Source organism: Phocoena phocoena, chromosome 5 (assembly GCF_963924675.1).
Source record: "Phocoena phocoena chromosome 5, mPhoPho1.1, whole genome shotgun sequence".
In the NCBI taxonomy this organism is placed as follows: domain Eukaryota; kingdom Metazoa; phylum Chordata; class Mammalia; order Artiodactyla; family Phocoenidae; genus Phocoena; species Phocoena phocoena.
The window spans coordinates 106,349,254-106,361,629 of NC_089223.1; the positions used below are offsets into that span (position 1 = coordinate 106,349,254).

General features: G+C 37.0%; 1 protein-coding gene across 1 annotated transcript; it reads right to left on the minus strand.

Annotated features, from left to right (window-relative positions):
* Nucleotides 1-1,735: 1,735 nt before the first annotated feature.
* Nucleotides 1,736-10,703, minus strand: GIMD1 (GIMAP family P-loop NTPase domain containing 1). Its single transcript, XM_065878329.1, has 2 exons — nt 10,311-10,703; nt 1,736-1,996 (listed from the first exon to the last, which is right to left on the minus strand). Exons 1-2 carry the CDS (start codon nt 10,701-10,703, stop codon nt 1,736-1,738), a joined length of 654 nt encoding a protein of 217 aa, XP_065734401.1.
* Nucleotides 10,704-12,376: the final 1,673 nt, after the last annotated feature.

The following is a 12,376-nucleotide window of genomic DNA, read 5'->3' on the forward strand; positions in this document are numbered from 1 at the left end:
GTTTCAAGTTGGAATTTGTATTATGCTTTCCCTTAGAAATACTTTATAAATTTGTACTAGAAGTTCAGGTAATATAAAACATTAGGTACACTTTTGAGGATTAGTCTGGGAGAACAACCACGAGCTGTAATCCCGTTTTTAATGGAAAATAAAGTATAATGCACACTAAAAAAGCAATTTACAAATTAACTTTATGAAAACAAGCTGTTTGTAAATTGGGGACTACCTTAGGAAAGAATCTTATAAATGATAATGCTCGTGCAGACGTTAAACCTGAGGGTGATCTGATACTGACTTGTGGATGGACTTGGCTGTTACGATTGACTAGAATTATTTTCCTTTGATCCTCACTGCTGCCTTTGAGATTATCCTGGATCTCTCTACTAATCCAAATTGGCCGACCTTCCAAGGTAGACTGGGAGCCTCTTTTTCAGTCAAAGCTTTATTCATATTTGGTTATTACAATTGTTAACAGTTATTTCTGCTGCAGGGTTCGGCTCTGAGCTTTTACCTGTATTTCCAAGCCTTAATAGGAACCAGGGGTTATATGAAAGTGGAAGCAGAAGTTAACATTTACTGAGCGTCTAATATGTGCTAAGTTGTTTCATCATTACAGTAAATATGAAGTAGGTATCTCACATGAGGAACAGGCCTTCACAAGTTTAATTTTTTAGGATCAAGTAAGCAGTGGAGCAAGTTTTGAAAATATGGATAATAATTTATTCATTTTTAACTTTTATTTAAGTATAACATATATAGTAAACAGTTCGTAAGTCAGAAGTGTTTAATTGTCGAATTTTCCCAATGGGAACACACTCTGTGAAACCAACTTCCAGGTCAAGAAATAGAACATTACTGGAATCTGAGAAGCCGCCCAGGTGTGTGCTTTCACTCACTATCCCCCCCACCCCACCAAGGGTAACTTGACTTCCAACACTTCTCACGTCAAAATAGTTAAAATTACATTAGTTTTGACTTTCTGAAATTTATACAAATGGAATCATAGAGTATGTATTCTTTTATGTCTGGCTTCTTCCTTTCAACATTATGTTTGGGTAATTCATTGATCTTGTTACATGCAGTTATAGTTTGCTCATTCTCGTTACTGTATAATATTTCATTGTTTAAATATACCACAGTTTGCTTATCCGTTTTACTCTTAGTAGACATTTGGATAATTTCCAGTTTTTAGCTATTATGAATAGTACTGCTATGAACATTCTTGTACATACATGTCTTTTAGTGCACAAATGTATACATTTCTGTTGGATATATATACTTCAGAGTGTAATTATTGTGTCATAGGATTTGCCTTAGAAATCTTTTTTTTTTTTTTTTTTTGCTGTACGTGGGCCTCTCACTGTTGTGGCCTCTCTCGTTGTGGAGCACAGGCTCCGGATGCGCAGGCTCAGTGGCCATGGCTCATGGGCCCAGCCGCTCCGCGGCCTGTGGGATCTTCCCAGATGGGGGCACGAACCCATGTCCCCTGCATCAGCAGGCGGACTCTCAACCACCGCGCTACCAGGGAAGCCCAGAAATCTTATTTTTTTTATATATTTTTTTTTTTTCAGAAATCTTATTTTTAATTGCCAGTTTTCCAAATTGGTTTTACCAATGTACACTCTCACTGGTAGCACATGGAAATTCTGATGGTCCACATTCATGCTAATAAAGGCACTTTTGAAACCAGGTTGCTGACTCTAAAACCCAAAGCCCTTTTCCTTTCACCTAAATCTCATTTAAAGGTAAGAACTTGGTAACAATTTTCTTTTATAAATTCCATGATTCTTTCTAAGGTTTTTAGTCTTTGTTCATTAAGTGAGTTTCCTTTTTTATACTGGAAAATATATCTGTGCTGAATAGAATTTAGTAGAGTTAGCAATGTATCAGAGGCCTCATGTAAGTATTCATCTTCATTGAACCCAGCCTCTTCTATTTTCTCTGCATGGGTGAAAAGAATGGCAGTGTAATTCTTCCAAGCATGTCCCAGAAGTTCCTGAAAGAGAGAAGTTAAATGGCTATTTGCCTTGGACTATATTTCTCAAAGAAGAGCTGAGGAGTTATTATGGTTTAACACAGTCAATAGATCTGTACCTCATTATGTTTCTAAAAGCTGGAATATATAATGGAAATGATGATGGGGTCAAGTAATGTAAGCACATGGACAGAGATGGGTGGGCTTTCTATAAAAAAAGGCTTTAGTTCTCCATTTTATTTTGTTGTTATAATTTATGTATATACAACCTCAAAACTGCATATTATCAATGCTGCATATGATTTAATTACATTTGCAGCATTCATTTATACTTGCCTGTCAACCTGAATCTTTTAGAACCACTGAATTCCTTTGTCAGAGCACCTTGCCCAAGGGAATTGTCATATCTCTTTCTGTAGGAATGTTGTGTTATCATCATCACTGAAAACATTTTCTAAGGATTTATAATTACATAATCTGGTTACAATCTGTCAATTAATCAGATGACATGTAATGGAAATGCTAAGATCAAAATACATTTGGTAATTTGGAGCAACTACAAAATATTACTGTGACTCGCATCCTCTTCACATACCTGGAATCAAACCCAGTTTATCGGGTGACTTCCTCTAATGTGGGTGAATAACACTGCAGACCGGTATTCCTTTGTTTAGTAATATGTAGAAGTTGGTTATGTAATAAATTCTTGTTTGATTAGTGCAAATGAGCTGATATAAAGCAGAAGTAATAGCACATGGCAGATTGCTCACGCAATATGAAAGGCATCTAGAAATAACCATTTAACTTTTTTGAATATTTCCAAAGTTATATGAAATCATGACAATGTGACAGTAAAATTCCTTCCATTCCAAACACTCGCATAAAAAAAATATTTCCAAAGCTGCTACCAGTTTATAATAGCAAGAGAAGTATTAAATGCTTAGGAATAAACATAACAAGGAATATCCAGAACATCTAATAATTAAAAGAAAGAAAGATGGGAGAACAACTAATATTTAGTGCTGGATATTATGCTAAGCGCTTTACATACTTTATCTCTTTTGAAGCTCAACATGGTGATTTGTGAGAGATACCATTATGATATAGAGAAACTGATATATAAAGAAGTTGAGTACAAGCAGAGAGGCATTAGCACAAACTCTAGTTTATAAAAATCTTGAAAAAATTGAATGGCAGTTTGGGAAACTGTTTTGAATGAATATAGGATTCATATTTATAATATTGAACAACTGAAAAAAGATGAAAGGAAGAAGAGGGAAAGACAGCGGGAAAGAAAGTAAAAGGAAGGCAGGAAAAAAGAGGAAGGGAAAGAGGGAGGAAGGAAGAATCAGGACATGTAAATCTAATATGAAAATACAGGAACTGTGGGACAATATATTTAAATTAGAAACATCTCAAGACTGGTTACCAATTATAACTCCTAACACAGTCTGACTTTTATCAGAGCTATTCACTTTCACATTTATTTCTATAACTTGGCTATGACCTCTTTGAAGGCAAAGTCTATGTCTTTCTATATCAATCAAAGCCTCTAATATGTTGTAAACTCTCAATAAATATGTTGTATTAATTTGGAATTTAGACCCTCACCATCGTCTCAAATAGAAGGTTTAGGGTTTTATTTTTTAATTTTGAGTCCTCAATTTTGAAATTTAATCTTTGGGACACAAAATTGTACTTTCCTGTAAAACTTTTCTACTCTAGTTCATTATCACAAATTCGCCTGTAATCTGCACTTTCTATTCAGAGGGACTCTCTCAAGGTATACGTCCAAAATTTTTCCTCATATCTGTTCAAAACGTGTCTGTTTATACCATAGAATAATTGTATATTTCTAGTTCTCCTGAATTGCCCTGCTTCAAGAAAATCCTCAGACATTTCCAGATCAGTACATTAGGGAATAATTATTTAAACAGAAAGATTCTGAACTTCACAAAAGAATTTTTCAAAGAAGTACTTTAATTGGCATATGCTTATGTGCCTTTAAAACTCAAAATTAGCAAAACTTTAACCCAAACTTTAAAGAACGTAGCTCTTTTATAAATCGAAGTATATGTGCAATATCAACATCACATTTTAGCTAATAGTGACATAGCAAAATTACCAGACCTCTTCAGAGTTTGTCGTGTATTCTATGTACTCTAAGAACACATCTCTTGTGAGAGAGGTCAGAGAATTGCAAAATAAATAAACCATGTTGTGGGTTGAATTGTAACCCCTTTCTCCAAATTGATATGTTGAAGTCCTAACCTCCAGTACCTCAGAAGTGTCTTTATTTGGAAATAGGGTTATTGCAGATGCAATTAATTAAGATCATTAGGGTGGGACTCTAACCCAATGTGTTCTTATAAAACAGAAATTTGAACAAAGACATGAATACAGAGAGAACACCAGTTGAGCATAAAGACAGCCATCCATAAGCCAAGGAGAGAATCCTTGGACAGATCCTTCACTCACAGCCCTCAGAAGGAATTAACCCTGCTAACACCTGTTTCAGACTTCCAGCATCCAGAACTGAGAGACAATAAATTTCTGTTGCTTAAGCCAGCCAGTTAATTATACTTTTTATCACAGCCTCAGCAAATTAATCCAAATGGTTGAAAAATTAATGAAGTGCTAAATATATCAGATTTAGGTTCTGGGAATAGAGATTTCTGGACCATTTACATCAGAATCACCTGGGATGCTTGCTAAAAAGGCATCAAAATCTTTAGGGGTGGAGCTTGGGAATGTGAATTTTAAAAAGCATGCTAGGGGCTTTATTCCTTCTGCAAATACTTATTGAGGGTCTACTTTGTTTTGGGGACAAGGGGTGGTACAAGACAGGTACATTTCCTGCTTATATCTAGTGGAGATTCTTGTTTACTAACTAAAGTTAGGTCTAAGGAAGAGGGACAGACAGGAAAAAAATACTTTCAGTTTGTTGTAATCGCAAGTGTTATGATAGAAAATATATTGGCACTACAGAGGCAAACATTTAGCCTAGTTTTGGATGGGAGAGGTGGAAAGGGGGGGTAAAGGGAGGGGGTCAGAAAAAGTTTCTGGCATGTGGTGTTGCCTCGAGCATAGGAATTAACAAAGGAGTTCTCAGGCAGTAAAGGCATACCAAGTAAAGAAAGTGATTGAGCATTATTGGGAATTGTATAGTATTGGGATTTTATTTCTATACAGCTATTGATCCTTCATCACTCTTGTCTCTAGAAGTTTCTCAAATTTAGAATCAGACCTGGTATTCACTCAGCACATTATTGATGTATTCATATTGATTGTCAGGTTATTGAAATGTTTAATACACGTTAATAAATAGCTACTGTCCTTAACCCCTTGAGTGTTACCCCCAGACCTGTTCCCTGGGTATTGGCTGATGCAGGGGCTATGTTTATTATTAACTATTTTTACAACATCACCATAGTAAAAATTCATGCTAAATAAACTGTTTGGCTCAAATGGTTCTCTCCTGAGTTATATATTATAACATAGACTTCTCCTCTTGCTAGGTTAGTACCTATTGCATTAAAGCGCATAACATTCACAGTGTGTTTTTAGTTCCTGGCTTTCTGTATTGTAACATTAACATGTTGCCTCTTTGTCTCCACCAGACATCTTCTGTACTTTAAACCATAATATCATTCAGGAAAAATGAGTTAAAGCGCCTAAGGATAATAGATTTGTAAGCTTTACACCACTTACAAGTCCATGTGTTCAGCCACTGCAAAGTTTTTACATGTTGATAATTATTTATGAAAGGATGCTCATGTCCTAAACTGTGAGAGAAATTGCACTTTTGAATTACTGCCAAAAATAGAAGAGAATGGTTGATTTAGCTTATATTCTTTAGATTGATTTTTGGCCAGCAAATAGTTGAATATTTGAAAGTAGTGTCACTTGGTGTATAGTCATCATGTTAGTGGCCAAACATTCTTTATGGATCCAGAGAAAGAATAATCACGTTTGATTGATACCTCACATAAAAAATCCAAAAGAAAGATAAGTTAATGTAAGTTTCTGGTGCTAATAATTTAAATATAGTACTAAGCTAGATGGAAATTTTACAATCAATCATGAGTTGTTTGGTTTCATAGTGCTAATGGGTATGAGTCCATCTAGTCCTTTTGGGACAACTAGTTAGAATATAAACTTTGTTTTCCAGGAATTACGTTCATTTTCCCAGGACCTCACCAGCCCTGCCCCACTTGTTTGTGGTTGATGAAATCATAGCATCTGGACATTTTAGGGGGAAACTTTAAAAAAAGCCAACTATTACATCAACTGAGAAAAAAATTATCATGGATCAGGAGGACAATAATGACCATTCTTTATATTTTATGCTATTCCCTTATTCTCTTCCCACTTCGAGCACCACATTTGCCTTCTTAGAGAGCCAAAGCTGAATGATAAGCCTCGTTAGATCAGATTCAGAGAATAGTCAGCCTTACAGATCATCTGTCAAAACTGCCTTATTTTACAGATGAGGGTGTTAAGGCCTTGTGATGTTAAATGGCTTGGCCAAAGCCACATAGCTGATTATTGGCAGACTTGGGCCTGTAACAGAGGTTCCTTGAATGACAGGGGACCCCTGTCCTTCACACTGAATTGGGGCTTCTTAGTTTAACATTACTAAGCCAGTGAATTTTTTTCCCAGATTTTTTTCTAAATTAATAAGGAAGTTCCTATAAATCAGGGCCGTGTAAGTTTTATTTCACTCTTACTTTCTTCTGAAGCCTATCAAAATAATCCCAAAGAAGGCTACAAATAATGTGTCCCAATTTTAGGGTAAAACAAATACTAACAATAAAGTCACAATGATCATAGGTAACATTTATTATGCACTTGCCATGTGCCAGTGTCTGAGTGAATTTACTATTATGTTAATATGACATTAATTCCAAAAGTAACCCAGTAAACTATTATCTTTCCCAATTTACCGATGAAAAGATTGAAATTTAGAGAAGTTACTTACCCAAGGTTACAAAGCGAGTAGCTAAGTAGGACCTTGAACAACATCTGTAATATGTTGCTTATATCTAGTAGTTCATTTGAATAAGTACTCATCACAATCTAGGTAGTGCTGATGGCAATAAAAACAATAATAGTAATGGCAATTTTCTGCAAACCTACTATGAAACTGCTGTAATTCAGGCACAATGCCAAGCACATTACATTTATTAAATATAGCCCTCAGAACTCTTCAATTAGGTAAATTATCCCCATTTTATAAGTAAGGAACTGAAGCCAAGAAAGCCTTAGTAACATTTATAGTCATATACCTAGAACTGTAACAGGCTTATTTGTCAACTGAATTCTATAGAACACCTAAGCCCATGATCTTTGTTTAGTATGTTCAGGCCTTACATTGGCCTTTCTGAACCTTCCCTGTGTACACCCATCTGTAACATCAGCAGTTGAGTTGTTCATTCGAAATTAAAATGCATGCTTGAAGCCTGAATATATACAGTGATAATATGTACATGATACCATGATCATGGAAAGAATTTAATCAGTTCCTGGATTCAATTCCTGGTGCACTTTGGCTGCATGCTAGCACTTTCCCTCAGGTGACTTTATTTATGCTCTGATCTATTATTGGGGGATTTTTAAAAAAATTAAAATGATAGATAACATTCAGATGAATCATTCCCTTTATTTCCCAACTTTGGGGAAATGACTCACTGACACCTCCACCATTTTACTGTAAATTAATGAAGGCCTAACATAAAGAAAAAGGGATCATTTGAGGAACTGTTTCAGTTGTCACAGTTAGCAGCTTATAACCCCTCTGTAAAATATTAGAGCACAAGCTGAGAGATGTTTAAAGAAACAACAGAGAGGTACAGGAAAGAAGAGGTCACTTCTCTGGCACTAGCCTTGGAGACTACTTCCATGGAAAGCATCAGTGCCCCCAGAAAGGGGGAAAGGAAGAGGGGAAGGCAGATGTTCTGTTCCCCATTTTGCATGAGCCAGGAAGGAGAAATCCAGGGTGTGTCTGAAACCAGAGGACCTTAGCAGCACCTCCTTCCTAACAGCTGCTGGTCCTGTTGAATCTTCAGACATTCTGCAGCTCCTTCCAATCTGTGAGCATATCCAGATGGTTGCCACTAGTATCTGAGGCACCTTCAGGAAGAAGGTCATAAACAGCCAGCCTGTGCTTAGGCAATCTTCAACCAAAGATCAAGGTGGTAAACCCAGAATGGGACTGCAGTGCCTCCTAGGGGTCAAGGCCCCTCTGAGGATTACTAAATCTTGGCTGCTGAGTTCTCCCAGGAGACAGAAGTTATTTATTCTCGAAAAAAATATTCTGGATCTGAGTTTTTCCCTAGCCCATCTCCTCTGTGCCTTCAACTCCTGAATTGGCCACTGACGTAAGGAAGGCAGCTATAAGAGGAGAAGGCTGTATGCCGAATACCATTTAAAAGGATCAGAGACATGTATGAATCAAATTCACTTCCATAAAAAACAATTAGGGAATTACAATATTGTTCTATATCCTAAAACTGGAAAAAAAATCTATTTTCAAAATGTATGTCTCTTAAAATATCCTGTCTGAACCAGCAGAAAGAAAAATCTGGAGACATATGGAGAGGGTCAGGTTAGTTTTTGAGAATTATTTATGCATTTACTGAATTTAGTGGGTTACATCCATCTATAGCTTAAGCTAAATGTCTATTTAATAGCAACTTTAAATGAATTTTTAAAACTGTTTAAAAATTACACTGACTGTATGGCTGCAGGTCCCCCCCGCCCCCCGCCCCACTTGATTTCTACCAGAAATATTGTTTGAAATGCAGGCTTTAATTGGTTGGGGGGTGGTTTATGGGCTTTCTTAGATTCCACATTGTTTCTTAATTGCAATCATCTTCTTTTCTTCTTCTTTGCTTTTGTACAGAATGTCCTTGATTTTTCAGGAGTTAGACGATGAGGATTATTTTTTATACTCTTGTCACCCTAATTTTTTCCGCTAGTTTCTTGTGATTACACATATGGCTTTTTTTTTTTTTTAGAAACATGCACAGTTACTGAAAAACAAAATGTGTGTCTGTCATTTAGAACAATCTTATGCCTTTACTAGTTAAAGGAAGATATCTTTCTTTAAAGCAAAGTATACTGTTTTTCTAAGTGTAACAGATTCTGCATGAGCATAATCAGAGATGGGACCAGAAGAAGAATAGCATTTATACAAATTCATTTTGAATTAAAAATGTCTACTCTCTATTCTTCACGTAGTTTACTTGTGAAGCTTCTAGGGGAGATGTGTTCTCTGAGCTCAGTGACTTAATGAGGCTACTGAATTAAACTAGTCAAGTCCAGCAGTTGCATTTGGGTGGCCCCAAACTGGAGAATCAAGAAATTGAATAAATGAACAAACAAACAGGGATGAACCACTAGTCAAAAGTGGCATATGTTATTTTTGTTCACCCTGAGGTCCCTGTGATCTTCTCATGGCTGGCATGGAGCAGTTACCCTACAGATGATGAAACAAGCAAAGCTTCTGAAATTCCTGATTTTTTTCCTGTTAATAAAGTATAAATCTCCCCTGAATACTTACTGAGGTGTAGGTCTCAGTGATGCTTCCTTCACTGAGGAGTTATACATTGCCCTACTTTGGCACTTAATGCATTGTCTTATACTTGTTTATCTATTTGTCTCTTCTAGACTGTGAGCTTTTTGAGACCAGGGCTCATATATTACTCACCAATCATTAAGCTCTGTACTGGTCCTCAATACAGTGTTCAGTGACTGAATCAGACAGTAATGCCCCATTTATGGTGAACTGTAAGAGGTTGTCCCTTGATGTTGAATGGATGCAAGTAAGTATTTTAGTTCAGTGGTTCTAAAACTTCACTGTTTTAGAGAAATATATGGGAAGTTTATGCAAATACAGATAGGCAAGCTCTACTCCTGACATTGTTTCAGTAGGGCTTGGATGAATCTGCATTTTTAACAAACAGCTTAGTTGATTCTGATGCAGATAGTCAGACCACACTGACAATCAATCAGATTCACAGTTCTTAGGGGTTTGAGACTTAGTTAACCTCTGAAGTTCAGTATCTCATTTTTTGTTTTGTTTTGTTTTGTTTTCTATGACCCAGTTACAAAATGACTGAATTCCTCTAAAGGAAATTGTAAAAATGACTCTTGGTGGGAAAATCAAGTAATTTTTACCAGTTATTTTTATGTGACCAGCACCTGTTTTAAACTACTTGCTTTAAACTTGCTTTAAAACTACTCTTTTAACCAGTTTTTCATAGTTCTTTCCTATTAAGATAATGTCCTTCAAATGGGAATAATGTCATCAGTGTAATTGCCTCTTTTTTACCTGGATCATCTGGACTGGGGAAGATTCTTCCTGTTCACATAGAGGCACATCCACCCTCTGGACCAGCAGTGCAAGGTGCAGACCCTCTTGCCCAAAGTGATGTGCCAGGGCCTCCCTGACCTCCTGCTTCACATGCTTCTTGCTCAGCCTGCTGTGCGGATAACCTGGAGTGTCCAGCACCTGGACCTGCAGGGTTACCTCTTGCCCCCCTCGACGCATGAAGCTGTGGAAGTGACAACTGCGGCCCAGACTGCAATCTTTGGTCACAGAACATGGAGCAAAGCTGCTGTGGAAGTCAGTGCTTCCCAGAAGAATGTTCCCAGCAGAACTTTTTCCACTTTGAGTCATGCCAAAGAGGGCCAAGTTGATGGTCATCTTATTGGAGTCCATCATGGCTGTGGGTAAACAAAGGCTCAGCATAAGCAGTCAGGCTTCTACACTCCCCCAATGTAAGGCTTCTTACCTGGCCTAGAGCACTCCCAAGTATTGACTTTGATTTGCTTTCCCCTTATTCTTAGTGTCTAAAGCATGGAGGAGCTCTCCACTGAAGTGGGGACCCCTCAGTGACAAAGGGAAAATGGAAATAATACTAGTAGTTTGCAGTGGGAGAGGAGAGAGAAATCAAATACAGATAAGGAAAAGAGGAGGAAACAGTAATTGCAGGAAAATTAGAAAAAATATTACATGAAGATGGTGTAAACCATGTTTAGGTGGAATATGTTAACTCATCAATGTGACAGGTGAGTTGGTTTAGAAATGGGGTCCTGAGGTCTCTCAGTTCAGGAACAAAGGTAGCAGCAATATTTGAAAATTATTCACTCTTGGAGAAGAAGAAGGAACAGTACAGTGGAAGAAATGGCCCTTCTTGCATTTTAAACAACGTTCTGCACCTCCCTACTCCCTACCTCCCCACCCCTTGAATATACAAGTGGCATCTGCAAAAAATTATCTTTCCCGACTTCCTGAATACTTCGGTCCTATGAGACATGAATAATATTAAAGGAAGACTTCTGTTCCTGTTTACTAATTTTTTAACAACTAGGCAACATTCTGATGAAAATGAGAACTACTTGTAATATCTGTTATGAAATAATTAAACAACTCCATGGTTCATCATAGTTAAGTATCGGCTCTTCAGTGAAGAAAAGAAAGGCCAACACATTGTGCAATTCAGTTAGGAGGGAGGAGAACCTGGGGAGAATCTATTTCGTCTACAGCACCCCTAAAATGTAGTTATTTTTGTGCAGAACATAAGCCCCTTATAGCATTTTAAGGTCATCCATCATTTTCATTAGATTGATAAGGCAGAGCTACTGACCAATTGCCAAATGTACTCAATCTGCTGATTCAGAAATAAAGACATTTAATATTGCATATTTATTATTTTTGCTTATAACTTGTACTTCAACTATAAAGTTTTATGTACCGCTGACCTTTCTTGTCCTCTGATGCCCCTCCCCCTACTCACTCCAGACCCTAATATGAACATGTTGAAGGAACCTCACACCCTCATGCAAAAGACACTCACCTTAGGGGTCCCTGAAGGTGACCCCAACTCACCAACTCATTCAGCTGTGTCAGCTGCACCCTAGACACTCAGATTTCTTTTCACTCCTGAATTAGATGTGTGATTGTTTTCAAGAATTAATTATGGAATCACAACCGATTTGCTCTATATCACTTACCTTTTCCAATCTTAAAAATGTTTTCTCCACAGACTTCCCTCAAGCTGTTACAGTTATGAACTTCAACCTTCTGGCAGTGTCACTGTACCACTCTGAGACTGATACTGTATGTATTTTATTTAGTTAATCTATTACCAGAATCCTCTCTATAAATGATTAGTTGTCTTCCTCTAATCAGCACTGAGTTTTTTGTGCCACTTGACAGATGTGTAACTGCAATAGGTACTTCCTGAAACTTTTATTTCCAGAATTAACTTCTTTGTTTAAGAGAATTGCTAATAGGTAACAATTTATCTTACAGCCTAAAGAAATGCAGGATTGGCAAGTGTTAAATAGAAAGACATTGAAAAGCAATGATCACAATTCTTTCCATTGTAATTG